At 39.4% G+C, this 16975-nt stretch overlaps 1 protein-coding gene across 2 annotated transcripts in view; it reads left to right on the forward strand.

Annotated features, from left to right (window-relative positions):
• The first annotated feature begins 898 nt into the window (after nucleotides 1-898).
• The window catches only part of LOC102493322 (kelch-like protein 8), a 20779-nt gene continuing 4702 nt past the window's right edge, over nucleotides 899-16975 (forward strand). For both annotated transcript variants that reach the window (XM_006143267.3, XM_027769863.1), the window contains exons 1-7: nucleotides 899-1252; nucleotides 2276-2824; nucleotides 6359-6545; nucleotides 10376-10519; nucleotides 11583-11694; nucleotides 14021-14189; nucleotides 14382-14541. In XM_006143267.3, coding sequence (XP_006143329.1) covers nucleotides 1028-1252; nucleotides 2276-2824; nucleotides 6359-6545; nucleotides 10376-10519; nucleotides 11583-11694; nucleotides 14021-14189; nucleotides 14382-14541 — 1546 coding nt within the window. In that variant the 5' untranslated portion in view covers nucleotides 899-1027. The remainder of the gene's footprint in view (nucleotides 1253-2275; nucleotides 2825-6358; nucleotides 6546-10375; nucleotides 10520-11582; nucleotides 11695-14020; nucleotides 14190-14381; nucleotides 14542-16975) is intronic.

The following is a 16975-nucleotide window of genomic DNA, read 5'->3' on the forward strand; positions in this document are numbered from 1 at the left end:
GTTAGGGCACGGGACTCCCACATGGTAGACCATGGTTTGAGTCCCAGACCTGGCAGCTTGCTTTCTCACTTTCCCTCTCTCTTTGGTCAAATTAAAAAGTAATAATAATAAATTAGATAAAAATAATTATTTTAGAAAAATTGCTATAAGTGGTATCCCCATTTCACAGAAGAGATCATTTGTCATTTGCTCAAGGTCATACAGTTGGTAAGTGATGGAACCTAATCCAATCAAAACAGCCTTCTGTTTTTGTTGCATCATTGGATATAGTTTCCAAACTTAACATTTTTAGTCAGTAGCCTCTCTTTTGGAATATAGAGCATTCTACATCTCAAAAGTCATGTTCTATTGAATTGTTTTCATTAAACTTTAAAGTATTTCCTTTACTGATATAATTAGCTGCAATAAATTATGTAACATTTAGTGTAAAAACTATACTTATTGGGGTTGGTAGGTGGTGTGGTGGTTAAGGGTGTTAGACACCCATATGGCCAACCACGGTTTGAGTCCTGGACCTAGTGGCTTGCTTTCTTGGGCTCTCTCTCTCTCTCTCTCACACACACACACACACACACTGTCCCTCTCTGGTCAAATTGAATAAAGTTAAATAAGATAATTCTTTTTTAAAAAAACTACAGTTACTTGTTTTTCTTCAATGATTATTGTGGTTATTTCATGTACAAGGGTTCTTCACAGAGTTCATGGAAAAATGGAATAAAATTATGAGTTTATTTTGGTTTAAAAAATATTGAAATTCATGCATGATTTTTCCATAATGCACATTTTTACAGAACTTTCCAAAGACCTCATATATGGTATTATTTGTAAATTTTATTTACTAATGGTAGTCTTTTTCTTTTCATTTGTCTTTGTGTGTGTCATTGATTTTTTTAGTTTCAGTCAACCGTATGATGGCAGTTGAGTGGGTTTTGAAAAATGTCTGAAGTATAGTGGCTGCATCTACCTTCTGCCTTTAAAAAAGAATACATGGGACATTTAAGACGAGAGCTATATTAAAAGAAGATTAATGCAAATGGCTTCAGAATCTCTAAATGTAAAACAAGGTAGGAGTCACTTTACCAAGGGCAAAAGACAGCAGCAGCAGCAGCAGCAAATAAAGAACAGAGCTTCAGTTCCCGATGGAGATGGAGAAGACTCCTTTATCTTTGAAGCAAATGAAGCTTGGAAAGATTTTCATGGTTCTCTTCTTCGGTTTTATGAGAATGGAGAACTCTGTGATGTCACTCTGAAGGTGAAACTGTCCTTCTCCTTTTCTCAGCCTCTTCAGTGTATTATGAAAAATGCCTAATTCCCTAAATGTATGATGAGTTCTCACAAATAAAAGCAAAAATCCATAGTTCAGAGAAGAAATACAAATAGCCGCAGATTTATGAATTATTCCATTTTATAAGTAAAAGAAAGGCAATGGGAATGTTTTTGTTCATCAAGTTAGCAACTATTTCTTTCTTTCTTTCTTTCTTTCTTTCTTTCTTTCTTTCTTTCTTTCTTTCTTTCTTTTTTTTGAGAGAGATTTTTGCTGTAGGGCATGTACACTCACCAGAGAGACAAAGTGAGAAATCACCCTCCGCCCCCCAGGGGAACGGCCATGCCACAGTCCCTTCTACACTCTCCTATCGGGGTCTTGGGCATGCATGCACACGTGCCTGGTGTGAGTGTTAAGCCACCTGGTCTAGGACTCAAACCATAGTCGACCACATGGGACATGACCGTTGCACCATCTGCTTGCCCTGGCAACTATTTCTTTTAAAAGTAGCTCAGAAATAGATAGTTGGGCAGTACACACCACAGTGTACCTGTCCTTTGAGGAAGTGCTTCTATTTATGGGAACTTTTGTGAGAAGTAATAGAGAATATAAACAGAGGTTCAGCTGCAAAGAAGTTCACCACTGCCTTGTTTGTAATGGCACACAGTTGGAACCAGTCTGATTTTGCAGCAATTAAGGTGGTGAGAGTTCAGTGTTTTTTAAAAATACTTTTATAGGAAACATATTTAAAATAATTTAAATAGAAAATGAAAAAACTCAAGACTCCTTCGAAAATCATAGTTTACCATGTGTGTGCCACGGATATATGTAAAAAAGAAGTGTCTAATTTAAAAGAAAAGTGCCTGACTTTTAAGTAAGTGACCAAAGGATTACTTTATTGAGATGTCTAAATTTGTCTGGCGGGTTTAAGCCTGCTAGAACACAAACCCTGTGTTGACTAAAGTTGATTTTGATACTCAACCGATTTTTGTTTTGGTTTGTTTTCCACAGGTTGGCTCAAAGCTAATCTCTTGTCACAAACTGGTATTGGCCTGTGTTATCCCCTACTTCAGAGCCATGTTTCTCTCTGAAATGGCTGAAGCCAAGCAGACGCTCATCGAAATCAGAGATTTTGATGGTGACGCAATAGAAGACTTGGTCAAGTTTGTCTATTCTTCACGACTCACTTTGACTGTAGATAATGTCCAGCCTCTCTTGTATGCAGCCTGTATCCTGCAGGTGGAACTGGTTGCTAGAGCTTGTTGTGAATACATGAAGCTACATTTTCATCCCTCCAATTGCCTGGCAGTAAGAGCCTTTGCAGAAAGTCACAATCGAATAGACTTAATGGACATGGCCGATCAGTATGCCTGCGAGCATTTCACTGAAGTAGTCGAGTGTGAAGACTTTGTAAGTGTGTCACCCCAGCACCTGCACAAGCTTCTGTCCTCCAGCGATCTAAATATTGAGAATGAAAAGCAGGTCTATAGTGCTGCCATCAAGTGGCTTCTTGCTAACCCTCAGCATCATTCCAAATGGTTGGATGAAACACTTGCACAGGTATGGGCTGAAGTACGGTTGTGTATAGAAATGAGATGAAAGCAGGTCGGTGTTTTTCTTCGTTTATTATCTGAAGGCATGTCATTGATGTGACACAACCATAAAACTCTGTAACACTTTTTACTTTCCTACCCACTTGCTATATACTATTTAGGGATAGGTTTAAATTTGTCGCATTTGAATTAGTAATGTCATTCTCTGCGTTTAATCCTAATGAAGTAATGAATATTTTATTTATGCTAATTAAAGTGGTTCTGAGGAAATAGCTCTAAATTAGTATAATTTATAATTATTGCTTTATAATGACGTTTCTAAATTTTAATGAATTAGTTTACGAATAACAGTTATTCTTAATGCTATAAATTTACTCTGGGAAGAACTGTAAGACACATCACTTTTTATTCAGTTTCTCAGTGTGGTGTGATGTGTTTATCTCAGGACTATGTATCTTTATTATTATTTTTTAATTTTTTATTTACTTTGAACAGGATTACTTAGGTAAGAGAGGTAAGTAGACCCTTTGGGACCTCTGTTTTCTTTTCTTTTCTTTCCCTCCCTTTTCCCATCCTGCTCTCTTTCTCCTCCTGATTTCTCTCCTTTCTTTTGTCACTTATTCCTGAAAAGTAGAATTCTACCACTTAAAAGAGGGTTTTCTTACTTACTGATAATTATTTTTTTGTTAAAATTTTGTGCTCGGAGCCAGCCAGCAACGTGGTGGTTAAGGCAGCTGGATCTCACCTGGCCAACTTCGTGGTTTGAGTTCTGGACCCTATGTGGGTGTGTGTGCATTCCCAAAATCCTGACAGGAAAATGGAGGAGAAGGGGTTGCAGCATGGTCCTAATCCCTGGGGGATGATTTCTCACTTTCTATCTCACTCTCTTTTGCAAGCACATATGCCCTTTGGCAAACTAAAAAGAGAAAAGAAAACTTTGTACTTAAAAACTCTTAGTGATATATAATTATACTAAATTTAGTAATACGAAATGTCCCAATGGTATTATCAACTCTTTTAACAAATAGTTGGAAGAATGAACTTTCATGTAGTTACCAGAGTTCTTATTTTAGATAGTATAGGCAGATGAAGTAAAGAAAAGCATTCAAGGGGTGGTTATAAAGGGACAAAAACTTTTTCAAATGCATGTAAGCAATATTTATATATCCATAGGGGTGTAAAAGTTCAGAACACTTAGGCCTTTCTCTCTTAGAAGTATTTTGAAAGTAAGATCGCTGGGGCCAGCAGGTGGCGTGATAGTTAAGGCACTGGACTCCCACACAGTTGATTGTAGTTTCAGTCCCAGACCTCCAGGTTAGTCCCCACCCCCTTCTCTCTCTTTCTGATGCGCTCATGTGTCCTCCAGCAAATAGGGGTGTAAAAGTTCAGAACACTTAGGCCTTTCTCTCTTAGAAGTATTTTGAAAGTAAGATCGCTGGGGCCAGCAGGTGGCGTGATAGTTAAGGCACTGGACTCCCACACAGTTGATTGTAGTTTCAGTCCCAGACCTCCAGGTTAGTCCCCACCCCCTTCTCTCTCTTTCTGATGCGCTCATGTCTCCTCCAGCAAAAATTAAATTAACAGTAATAATAACTCTGAATAAAATTAAATTAATACTTTTTTAAAAAAACAGAATAATTTTGCTAACAAAAACAAATGAAAAATACCATTATTTTCAGCTATATCTTATTTTTTGTTCCTGTGCTTTTTTTTTTTTTTAAGATAGTAAGGAAAACCTTACTGGGGAAGGGATTGGCAGTAGATATAGGAACCACTGCGTGTGAGAAGAGAGATTAGACTCAACCCCTGTGTGTTTGTGCTTTATCTCAAAATATTATTACCTGGCTTGGTCACCTCTAGTCCACTAGAAGATGAGTGCATCATTGAGAAGAATGGTGAGTGCCTCTGCTGAAAGAGGGAGTACCTTCTTAAGTTATTTATGGTCCTCCAAGGGATTTGAAGAAACAACACTTATTTGTTTTAGTTATAAATGTTTCTATTTTTAGGGGGACAGCAGGTGGCATGGTGGTTAAGGTGCTGGACACTCCCACATGGCCAGTTATGGTTCAAGTCCTGGACCTGGTGGCTTCCTTTCTCGCTTTCCCCTCTCTCTTTCTCTCTGTCTCTCTGGTCAAATTAAAATAAATGAATGAGTAAAATTAATATAATTATTTTAAAAAAAGGTTTCTGTTTTTAAATAAGAAACAAATCAATTTACATATGTTTGTTCTTGGCTTAAAAAGTAGAGGTACAGGGACCAGCAGGTGGTGTGGTGGTTAAAGGGCTGGATTCCACATGGTTGGCACTGCAGTTTGAGTCCTAGACCCAGTGGCTTGAAAATCACACTGTGTGCATGGGTGCCTAAAATCTTGAGAGGAGAATAGAGAAGAAGAGATTGTGGCATGACCCCCACCACCCCAGTAGGGTGATTTCTCATTTTCTTTCTATCCTTTTGTCTCTATCTTTCTCTGGCAAACACATGGGTCTCATGGCAAAATTCTTTTAAAAAAAGGCAAAGGAACAAAGCACAACCATTTTGTTTTGTTTGTTCCTTTGCCTCAGCAAGAAAGGGATCTTATGATTGGGTCAGTACTAATTTGGAAAATGAATAAATCATTTAAATGAAGACAGCTGGGTTATTTTGAACCAGTCTTCTTAAGTCTATTTAAAAGGGTAGATGAATTTAACATATAGTCTGATTTTTTTTTTTATTAGTATAGCTCATAACTGCAAGTTGCTTTAAATTTTGGTATGTTGAATTTCATCTAAATATTAGAAAGGCTTTTTTTAGAAAATGTATGTCATTGGGGGACCAGCAGTTGGCGTAATGGCTAGTTAGCGTGACTCCCATGTAGCTGACCGCGGTTCATGTCTTGGACCCGGTGGCTTAAACTCAGGCCGGGCGCATGTGCATGCCCAAGATCCTGAGGGGAGAATGGAAGAGAAGGGATTGTGGTGTGGCCATCCCCCCTGGGGGTGATTTCTTGCTTTCTGTCTCTCTGTCTTTGTCTGTCTGGCGAGTGCATGCGCCCCATAGCAAAAACTCAAAAAAAAAAAAAAAAAAAGAAAGAAAGAAAGAAAGAAAGAAAAAAAGAAAGAAAGAAAGAAAGAAAGAAAATGTATGTCCTTGGGAAAGTAATGATGCAATTTTGCATAGAAAAATCTGTCATGATTTTTTCGACCACCCAGTTTTTGTTCCTTGAGGGAGAAATTTGTGTGTGCCCAAAATCCCAAGAGGAGACCAGAGAAGGAGGGATGGCCATCCCCCTTAGAGGTTATTTCTCACTTTCCCTCTCTTTCTTTGTTCCTTTCTGTTGAACCCGTGCACCCTATTGCAAAAACCTTAATGAAAGAAAGAAGCATCCACAACAGGGTCTTAACCAACCTAGGTCCAGCTGCATTACCACAGTGCCATCCTCCGGCTCCCGGAAGGCTTTACGAAGAAATACGTTTTAAAATGAGAAGATACTTTAGTGAAAAAATGGAGACTGAAATCATTGTTATAACTTAAATTTCATATTGCACCTATTCATGATCTTAGGTCCGTCTGCCATTGTTGCCAGTGGATTTTCTTATGGGTGTTGTGGCAAAAGAACAGATTGTGAAGCAAAATCTAAAATGTAGAGATTTACTGGATGAAGCAAGAAATTACCACCTTCATTTGAGTAGCAGAGCAGTACCTGACTTTGAATACTCTGTTCGGACAACCCCAAGGAAGCATACTGCTGGTAATTAAATTACTCATTTTGTCAACTCTGTTAGAATGATTTTTATTATATTTGAGGGTTGTTTACGACTGCCCAAACTTAATTTTAAGACACTTATGCATTGCTTAATGATGGGGACACGCTCTGAGAAATGGGTCATGGTGCAATTTTGTCATTGTGCGACCATCATAGAGTGTACTCAGCACAAGTCTACGATGATACAGCCTTAGACGGTAATTTTCAAAGACCTTAGTTAATGTTCACTTGCATTTTTCATATTTATAGAGAGCAACATCTTTGAGGGGTGAGAGAAGATAAGCTGAGTCCAGAAATTCAGGAAGAGAACTCTGAATAGAGTCATTCTCTTTATTTGCTGTTACCTAATTTAGAGTTATCAAATAATGAAGCTGTGGAGTAAAGAGCCTGAAAACAACAACAAAGCAATTCTTGATAATGAGTAAAAGGCAAATTTATCTAGGTAGAAAAAAAGACTGAAAAGTCTTGCATCTCCTACGACATAGTTCTTCTAAACAATTAGTTTAAAATGAATAGACCATTATTCTTTTTTATAGGATGATGTTAGGAATTATTTTTTTCATGTAGGGGTTTTTAATATTTAGTTTTGATTCCTGTTTTAAAAAGTCAAGATACTTGATAAAATTCTTCTTCAGATTTAGATTTGAACTCAAACAGAATTAAGATTTTTGCCAAAGGGCATGTGCGCTCACTGAGAGACAGTAAAAGACAGAGAGACAGAAAGCAAGAAATCATCCCCCAGGGGGATGGCCATGCTGCAATTCCTTCTCCTCTATTCTCCTCTCAGAATTTTGGGCATACATGCGCACGAACCCAGTGTGAGTTTCAAGTTGTTAGATCTGGGACTCGAACCATGATCAATTATGTGGGAGTCCCGTGATGTACACATTATACCATGTGCTGGTTCCTCAAACAGAATTCTAACAACCTAGGTTATATGTCAAAATATACCAGTTACATACATAGTCTCCTACGTGATGGCAAGAACTTTTTTTTATAATTATTAGAATTATTTTATATATTATTATTATTGTTATTATTAGACCAGAGAGAGACAGAGAGAGAAAGTGAGAAAGCAAGGGACTCAAACCTCAGTCAGCCATGTGGAAGTCCAGCGCCTTAACCACCACACTACCTGCTGGCCGTGTTTACAAGAACTTTATGTAGTAGATTTTAAGCACAGGATTAAACTCTCATGACACAGATAGTGATTCCACTTTATGGATGAGGAGACTGAGAATGAGAGAAGTTGAAGTATGCTGAAGGCCACGCTCAAAAATAACAGAGAAAGGGTTTTTTTTTCCCTCTACTCTTTTTTTTTTTTTTTTTTTAAGGTTTTGCCATAGGGCGCATATGCTCCCCAGACACAAAGGGAAAGTGAGGAATTATCCTCTAGGGGGACGGCCACACCGCCATCATGTCTCCTCCATTCTCCTCTTGGGATTTTGGGCACACACACACACACACACACACACACACACACACACAGGTGACTGGCTTGATTTTCAAGCTGCCAGGTCCAGGACTTGAATCATGGTCAGCCATGTGGGAGTCCAGTGCCTTAACCACCACACCACCTGCTTGCCCCTCTCTATGTTGTGTTACTAGATGACCTGTCTATGCGAAATACTAGTTTTCATTTATAGAAAATCTAATCAGTGATGAGAATTACGTTCTGGGAATTTAATCCCAACTATGCCATTAAATGTCAGTAATTTGGAGCAAATTTCTTAATTCTCAAGACTTCTGTTAATTTATAAACTCTTTGACTATCTGATCTTTAAAGTCTCTTCCAACTTTAAATTTCTCTGTAAATATTCAGTGAGTGTGAAAGTGTCAGCAGTTCCGGTCATTCATTTCTGCAGCCATTCAGCACGTGTTATTCAGTGCCCACCCCGTGCCTGGCTCTGGGTTAGGCAGTAGAAGTGCAGACACGTAGAGGATAGCCAGCCCTATTTTGGGAGAACTTGCAGACTAGGCTAGGGAAATAGACATTTGAATAAATAAGTGCAATAAAGTTTTACAGGTTCTTTGATATAATCACAAAATACAGTGAGATATACAAAGAAAAGAGTGGTTATTTTTACCTTGGAAGGATCAAAAGAGGTCTTACAGAGGAGGTAAACCCCAGCCTTAGTTTTGACTATTAAGTAAATGTCCTTCTGGGTGCCAGTTAGGGAAAGGGGCATTCAGTTCATTTTACATTTACTGAGTGCCTTGTAGAGGCCAGAAGTGTGCTGATCCTTGTTAATGCTTAGTACACAGCCTTAACTGAGCTTGGACTCTGTGACAGATGTCCGCATCCTAGATTATTTCAGTACTCTGTCTCAAGTGCATTATAGTTCCCAAAAGGAACAGGAACACCAAGGATGAGCACTGCATGTTGCAGGAGCGCGAAGTTGAAGGGAGGCAAGGAATTGGGTGAGGTCCCAGAAGGCCGTGGTGCTGTGCTAAGAGTATCTTAAAAGGCAGTCAGTGCTTCTCAGAGTAAAGGAAGTGGTCCCCCAGGACCAGCAGCCTCAGCCTTCACTTGCACCTTGTTAAAAGTCTGATTTCTTGGACTAATCTCAAACCCACTAAATCAGAAACTCTGGGAGTCAGGCCCAACAATCTGTGTTTTATGACCTCCAGGCGATTCAGACTCACACTAGTTTTTGTTTTAAATTATGGCAAAATATATATAACATAAAATTTGCCATCTTTTTTGTTTTGTTTTGTTTTTGAGAGATTTTTTGCTGTAGGGTACGTGTGCTCGCCAGAAAGACAGAGAGAGCCCTTCGTGAGTTTAAGCCACTGGGTCCAGGACTTGAACCGCGGTCAACTTCATGGGAGTCCAGTGACATAGCCATTACGGCAACTGCTGATCCCAAAATTTGCCCTCTTAATCATTTTTTGTGTGTAGAATTCAGTCACATTTGCTGATGTTTTTGAAAACTGTTGCTGTAACAGACAGCTAACAATCGGAATGCAAAAGAACGCTTATTAGGAAATAGTAAGAGAGGACAGACAGTTCTTTGCAGTGGGTGACTAAGAGCTGATAGGGACCTGAACTAAGAAAGTGGCAGTGGCAACAGAGGAAAGAGAGGACACTTTGGGGAGGGAAGAGGTTGTTGATTAGGCAAGGAGGGGAGATTCTTTTGAACTCGTTGGGTTTGAGAAGCTTATGGGAATCAAGTAGAAATGTGGTTTAGGAGCATCGCTTACGAGGTGTCAGAGTACAGATGAAATTCAGAACAAATGTGACCCTGACCTGTGTGAGCGTAAAGTATGTGAGAAGCTGGGTAAGGATGAACATGGAAAAGATAGAAACAGGGAAAGTCACAACTAGAGACTAAAGGAGACTTTGTTACTGGGTCATCAGGAAAGTCATGACACATTTTTGCATGGGAAAATGTGTCCTAACTTTGCCGACGACCTAATTATAGAACCAGAAAGAAAGAAGTTTCCCCCTAGAAAAACCAGGGTGATCAACATATCAGATGTTGGCAGTTGTCACTAGTATGACATTAACTTAGCTGTTGATTAGCTTTGTTGGGACCTCAGCAGGAGCAATTTTATGCCCTGGGTGGGGTATAAGCCGTACTGTAACAGCATACTAGCAAGCAAAGATAACCAGTGTACCTTGTTCTTTGAGAAGTTTGAATGGAGCAGGGCAATTACGTTAGATTTCTGTTACTAAAGCCACACTCAATACTATCCAGATAACATAATTTTTTGCCATCACTAAAAATTTTGACTTCCTAAGTATTTTTCCATACTATTTTTTTTTTAATTGAGAGCTGCGATTTTAATCTATATTTGGTGGCTCTCTTTAGGTGTGCTGTTCTGTGTAGGTGGCCGAGGTGGCTCTGGCGACCCCTTTCGCAGTATCGAATGCTATTCTATCAACAAAAACAGCTGGTTCTTTGGACCGGAAATGAATAGCCGAAGGCGACACGTGGGTGTAATCTCCGTGGAAGGTGGGTCGCACTCTTGTCTTAAGTCAAATGACATCATTACAGCTACTTTAAAATATTTCAACTTTGAGAAATTCTCTATCCAAGAAAATGGCTAAATTCTAAAATATTTTTCAATGTATTGCTAAGATATTTGGATCCTGATTACTTGTTTTTGTGCCCACAGATGTTCACTGTACAGGGTGTTGCATATAGGTGCATGAGGTGGAGATGAAAAGTTAAAATAAGCTATTCTGAGTTATATTTGCAAAAATATCAAATAAGGGACCTGACTTCATGGCCTGGTGGTTACAGCAGCTGGATCCCACATGGCAGACTGGGTGGTTTGAGTCCTGGACCTGTCAGTTTGAAAAACATGCCAGGCTTGTGTGTGAGCATGTATGTGTGCCCAAAATCCTGAAGGGTGGGAAGGAAGGGAGAAGCATCGCCCTGTGACCATTACCCACTGGGGGCTGCTTTCTCTTCTTCCTCCTTCTCTCTGTCTCTCTCTGGCAAGAGCACATGCCCTCTAACACACCCCTTCCCCCCAAAAAAGTCAGACTTAGGTAAAGCGTTTACTGCACCCAAATAATAAATAAATATCAGCTCTTTTCTATATCTATTTAATTATTATTACTGAAGTTAGATTATTATTTTTTTTTTTACTTATTACCGATTATTTTTTTTTACTTATTACTGCATGCCCAGTGTGAATTTAAGCCACCCAGTCTGGGACTCGAACCACGGTCGACTACATGAGAGTCCAGCGACACAGACATTACGCCAACTGCTGGTTCTGCTTTCCAGTATTTCTGTGTGTATTTTTGTTTCTTTTGTTTAGAAGTTTGAGCCTATTGTGTAAACTTTTAGGTTTTCTTTCTATAACATATTAAGAGCATTTTCCACTTTTATTAAACATTCTTTGGAAACATGATTGCTGATTTTATCTTAAGTAAGAAAAAGTTGAGAAACCTAAGGGGATAGTGATTGAACATTTAAATAATGTAGAGCAAAAGCATGTTTAGAAGCTTATACAGTATTTATACATAAAGGTCATTATCAACTCACATGTTTTTCTGCCTGACAGGTAAAGTGTATGCAGTAGGTGGACATGATGGCAATGAGCATTTAGGTAGCATGGAGATGTTTGATCCGCTCACTAATAAATGGATGATGAAGGCATCAATGAACACAAAGAGGTAGATGGGCTTGGAAATTCCTTTGGAATTGGTGGTGGAAAGTGAAGCTTCCTATAATCCAAAATCCTTTCATTTTTACTTCTGTTTTTAGAAACTGCTCACATTTTGCTAGAGTATCTGAAGTGATGCTTTGTCATAAAACTGTATTTCGTTAAGAAATAATAATAGGGGGCCAGAAGGTGCCATTGTGGTTAAGGCACTGGACTTCCACATGGCTGACTGCTGTTCAGATCCCAGACCCGTGGCTTCAAACACGCTGGACACGTGTGCATGCATGCCCCAAATCCTGAGAGGAGAATGGAGGAGAAGGGAATTGTGGCATGACCAAGCCGCCTCCCCGGTGTGTGTGTGTGGGGTGATTCTGTCTCTTTGTCTATCTTTAGCTCTCCAGTGGCACATGTGCCCTATAGCAAAAAATCTCTCAAAAAAAGGAGACTAGACTCATGGGGACCAGAAGATGGCATAACGGTTACATCACTGGACTCCCACATGGGCTGATCATGGTTTGAGTCCCAGACCTGGCGGCTTGAAACATGCCAGGTGCGTGTACATGCATGCCCAAAATCTTAAAAAAGAGAATGGAGGAGATGGGATTGTGGTGTGACCATCCTCTTTATGGGGTGATTTCTCACTTTCTCTCTCTCTCTGGAAAGTGTGTACACCATATAGCAAAAATCTCTCTCTAAAATAAAGAAATAATAGAATGATGATTTAGAGTACTATAATTATAGTCACAGTTTTCACTTATACACGAGCATTAATTAAAAAAAAACTTACTTATGAATTTAATTTTATTTATCATATTATTTATTTTTAATTTGACCAGAGAGAGAGAGAGAGAAAGGGAAAGTAAGAAAGCAAGCTGCCAGGTCTGGGACTTGAACCAAAATCAGCCATGAGGAAGTCTAGTTTACACCTCCTGCTGGCCTCCATGAGCATTGATTTTTACATAAAAATTTACAAAAATAGTAGCATTGCAACAGATCAGTGGTTCTCAACCGAAGATGATTGTACCCTCTGTGGGACACTTGGCAATGTCTAAAGACATTGTTTGGTTATCACAGCTGGTGGGGGTGGAGAGTATTGGCACTTTAAACATCTTTATTACCATAGTATTTGGTTAATTACTGATTTATACCCAAGAGAAAAGAGATGAAAGAGACTGAGCAGATAAATGATAAGAATTTTTTCCTAGAATACTCTGATAAAGCAGAGTTAGAATGTCGTGGAACAGCTACTTCCCGCAGCAATAGTAATCGCAGACGCTTATATAAGCACTCAATCTGGGCCAGGCATTTTTCTACCTGCTTTTACCTGTATTCGTTAATAACAGCCGTGTTTCAAATGAAGCAGCAAGGTAATAGAGGTCTGTCACTAACTTTTTCCAAGTCAGCGACAAATATTTTTAGAATAGCTTTTAGTTGCTGCAATGCTTTTTTAATGTTTCCTTATTTCATTTTAATTTGTTTTATTATTATTTGTTTTAATTTTGTTTTATTGAGGGTACCAGCAGGTGGCATATTGGTTACACCGCTGGACTCCCACATAGTTGACTGCCGTTCAAGTCCCAGACCCAGTGGTTTAAAACGAGCCGGATGCGTGTGTATGTGCCTAAATTCCCCAGAGGAGAATGGAGAAAGGATTGCAGCATGACCATCCTCCCCCACCCCCCAACCCCGAGGAGTGATTTCTCATTTTCTGTCTCTAGCGAGTGCAACCTATAGCAAAAGTCTCTCTGTTAAAAAAAAAAAAAAAAAAAAAGAGATTTTTTTTTTTAATGACTATCATTACAGTGAATTAGCTTTAAACATGGGCTAAATTTCTTCCTTACAAAAAAGAGAAATAATGCCCTTTAGATATAAAGCTCATGATATAAAAATGAATGTTCTTTTGTATAGGAGAGTGAAACCCTGTGACTAAAGGAGCTCTGCAGTTCGTGGATTCAGAAATGAGACTGGTTTCTAATTTCTATGGCAGGCATCTCTGTTAGCTCACGAATCTCTCAGTTGCGCATCTGTGTTTTACTCATTGGGTATTCTAAGCCCTTTAATACTATTTTGTTGGGCTTTATCTTATGATTTCTTCTGAGTTTAAAATAGTCTGTGTAGACTGTGCACTGTACCACTCCAGGGGGCACTGTTCACATGCAGTTGGATTGTTTGGCAACTCCATAGCCATCAATTTAGAAGTTTTGATAAATCTGAAAATAATGGAAACAACCCCTACTGTCTGAAGGTTAACATAAAAAATAACTTGCATTGGGACACTTTTTTTTTTCTTTTTACCTAGAACCCAGATGCTAAATCATATATTATTGTCTTTGCAGGCGAGGTATTGCTTTGGCCTCCTTAGGTGGCCCAATTTATGCAATCGGAGGGTTAGATGACAACACTTGCTTCAATGATGTGGAGAGGTACGACATAGAATCTGATCAGTGGAGTACGGTGGCACCGATGAATACTCCCCGTGGAGGAGTTGGCTCTGTGGCTCTCATAGTAAGTATACAGTAACTTGACTTTGAATTGCACGATGTCATGTTCATTACCAAACGAAAAGGACTGACACAGTCTTAGCACCACCATGCAGATACCAATTACATACCATAATATGTAACATATTACAATGAAGACAGCATCTAAATCTGCTCAAATTCTAACGTCATGTGTTTTTTGTTTTTCCTCGTTTAGAACCATGTTTATGCAGTAGGTGGCAATGACGGAGTGGCTTCTTTGTCTAGTGTGGAGAGGTATGATCCCCATCTGGATAAGTGGATAGAAGTTAAAGAAATGGGTCAACGAAGAGCAGGCAATGGAGTTAGTGAGCTTCATGGTTGCTTATATGTTGTTGGTGAGTGGATGGTATTTCTGCAGTTTAATACATCAAGATATTCAGTGGCAAGTATCATAAGATGACATAGTAATAAAAATTAAATTGCTTTTAGCCCTAAGTGGACTCAGTCCTAAGATGTGCTTTTGAATTCTTAAGGTTCTCATTCATATCTTTTGTTTCAATTTTTCTTTCATGCTTAAGACATCTACCTCTATCTGTTTCTAGGGGTGGTAGACAGACCTGAAGTAAGAGATCACCTTTAAGGAAGACACATGTTTTTAGATAAAAGGCTACAAATGGAATGTATTTTGCTAAATTTTAAAAAAGTTATTTATTTATTTATTCCCATGAGAGAGAGAGAGAGAGGCACCCCTAACAGAGTCTTCGTGTCACAGTCTACCTCTAGTCCCAGCCTGCCCAGGTCATGGGAGTGCATGCAGGCCTGGCATGCTCGGAGAGGTCCCGGGCCATTACTTCAGGACTGTTTCTGTTGGGTCCAGTTGTGCCACCTCTGTTCTAGCACCTGACCCCAAATAAACGTTGGAAGGTCTGAAGCTCTGTTTTTGTCAATTTCGTTTCAAAGGAAGTTATGTTGATTACTTTAAATAAACCAGTAAGTATTTTATGTGTATAAAGGCTGCATTCATCTTTATATTGCTTTATAAAAACTTGCCAGAGGATTTGTGCACTCACCAGAAAGAGATGGGGGTGGAGAGAGAGAGCATCCCCACGATGGGGGCGTGGGCCTGCCATAGCGCCTTCTCCTCCATCTCTCCATCCTGTCAGGATCCTGAGCATAGGCCTGTGCTCATGTATGCACACCCACACCAGAAGTGCTTTTCAAGGCTCCAGGGCCAGGGTTCAAAGTTGGCCGTGTAGATTTTGGCTCCCTCAACCATCAGACTGCAGAGCTGGCCTTTTGTTGCTTTTTGATTACATAGTGAATTGCAGAGTTGGAAAGGACATTAGAGCAGTGCTTTCTCAAACTTTAATATGTACGTGTGTTGACTTCCATATGACCAACCACAGTTCGAGTCCTGGACCTGGCAGCTTGCTTTCTCACTTTCTCTAGTGAGTGCATATGCTCTATAGCAAATTAAAAATAATGATAAGGGGCCAGCAGATGGCATAGTGGTGACATCACTGGACTCCCACATATTTACATGGTTCAAGTCACGGACTTGGCGGCTTAAAACTCATGCTGGTTGCAGGTACTTGCATGTCCAAAGTCCCTAGATGAGAATGGAGGAGAAGGGGTTGTGGTAAGGCTATCCCCCCAGGGGGGTGATTTCTTGCCTTCTATCCCTCTGGAGAGTGCATGTGCCCTATAGTAAAAATCTCTCTAAAAGTAAAATAATACTAAATAAATAAATAAAATAAAATAAATAATTCTTTAAAAAAGTATGCCTGTGAATAATCTGGAGATCGTGTTGTACTGCAAAGGAGGTATTGAGATTTGGTGTTTCTGTCAGCCCCTGAGTGATAGCAGTATTGTTTTACCCCTGTTCAACACCTTCTCCATTGCAAGGCTTTGAATGTCTATGAACTGGGAATAATAATGGCTCTCTTTGACTATCCTCCTAAGAATTACTGATATGTTATGCATCTCAGACTGCGTTTGGCACTTTGTAGGTTCCTGATAAGTGAGTAGCTACATTGTGGTTAGTAATCCCCTCCTTTACAGAGGAGGAAATGGGTTCAGAGGGTTGTCACCAGCTTATATCACACTTACTTATGCATGCATATTGACATAAGTTGTTTGTATTACTTCAGCATAATTCATAGTTCTTGACAAGAGAATGAAATACTGTTAGCATTTAGATATCTCCAATTAGTAGAAGTAATGCTGAACCTTTTAGTGTTTGTGTGTATTAAAGAAGGAAGTAACACAATTTACCCGTAGCTGCTACCCAGTCATAACAGCTGTGAAAGGCCATCAGAGACTCAGAGATTGTAAATAACTTCCTCATAGTCACATTCCTAAACAGGTGGCAAAGCTGGTATTTGAACTTGGGTCTCTGTGAATCCAGAGGTCTTACAGTACACTGTTGCTCCCTCTCACAGCTCCGTGTTTACCATAAGCATACAGACTACATGTCAACAGTTGCTCTTAGTTAGAACATAGTAAAAATAGAATGACTTAGGTTGAACATTAAAAAAAGAAAGAAAGAAAAGAAAACCTTCTAGTCACTGCTATTTAAAACAGGTAGAACTGGGGCCAATAGGTGACATAATGATTAAAGCGCTGGACTCTCACATGACTGACTGCAGTTCAAGTCCCAGATCTGGTGGCTTGAAATTCACACTGGGCGTGTATACCTGTGTGCCCAAAATCCTGAAAGAATGGAGTAGAAGGAATTGCAGCATGGCCATCCTCCTTTGGGGTGATTTCTTGCTGTCTGTCTATCTCTCTGTCTCTCTGACAAGCACACATACCCTAATAGCAAAAATC

The sequence above is a fragment of the Tupaia chinensis genome, unplaced genomic scaffold (genome assembly GCF_000334495.1).
Source record: "Tupaia chinensis unplaced genomic scaffold, TupChi_1.0 Scaffold000094_1, whole genome shotgun sequence".
Taxonomy (NCBI): domain Eukaryota; kingdom Metazoa; phylum Chordata; class Mammalia; order Scandentia; family Tupaiidae; genus Tupaia; species Tupaia belangeri.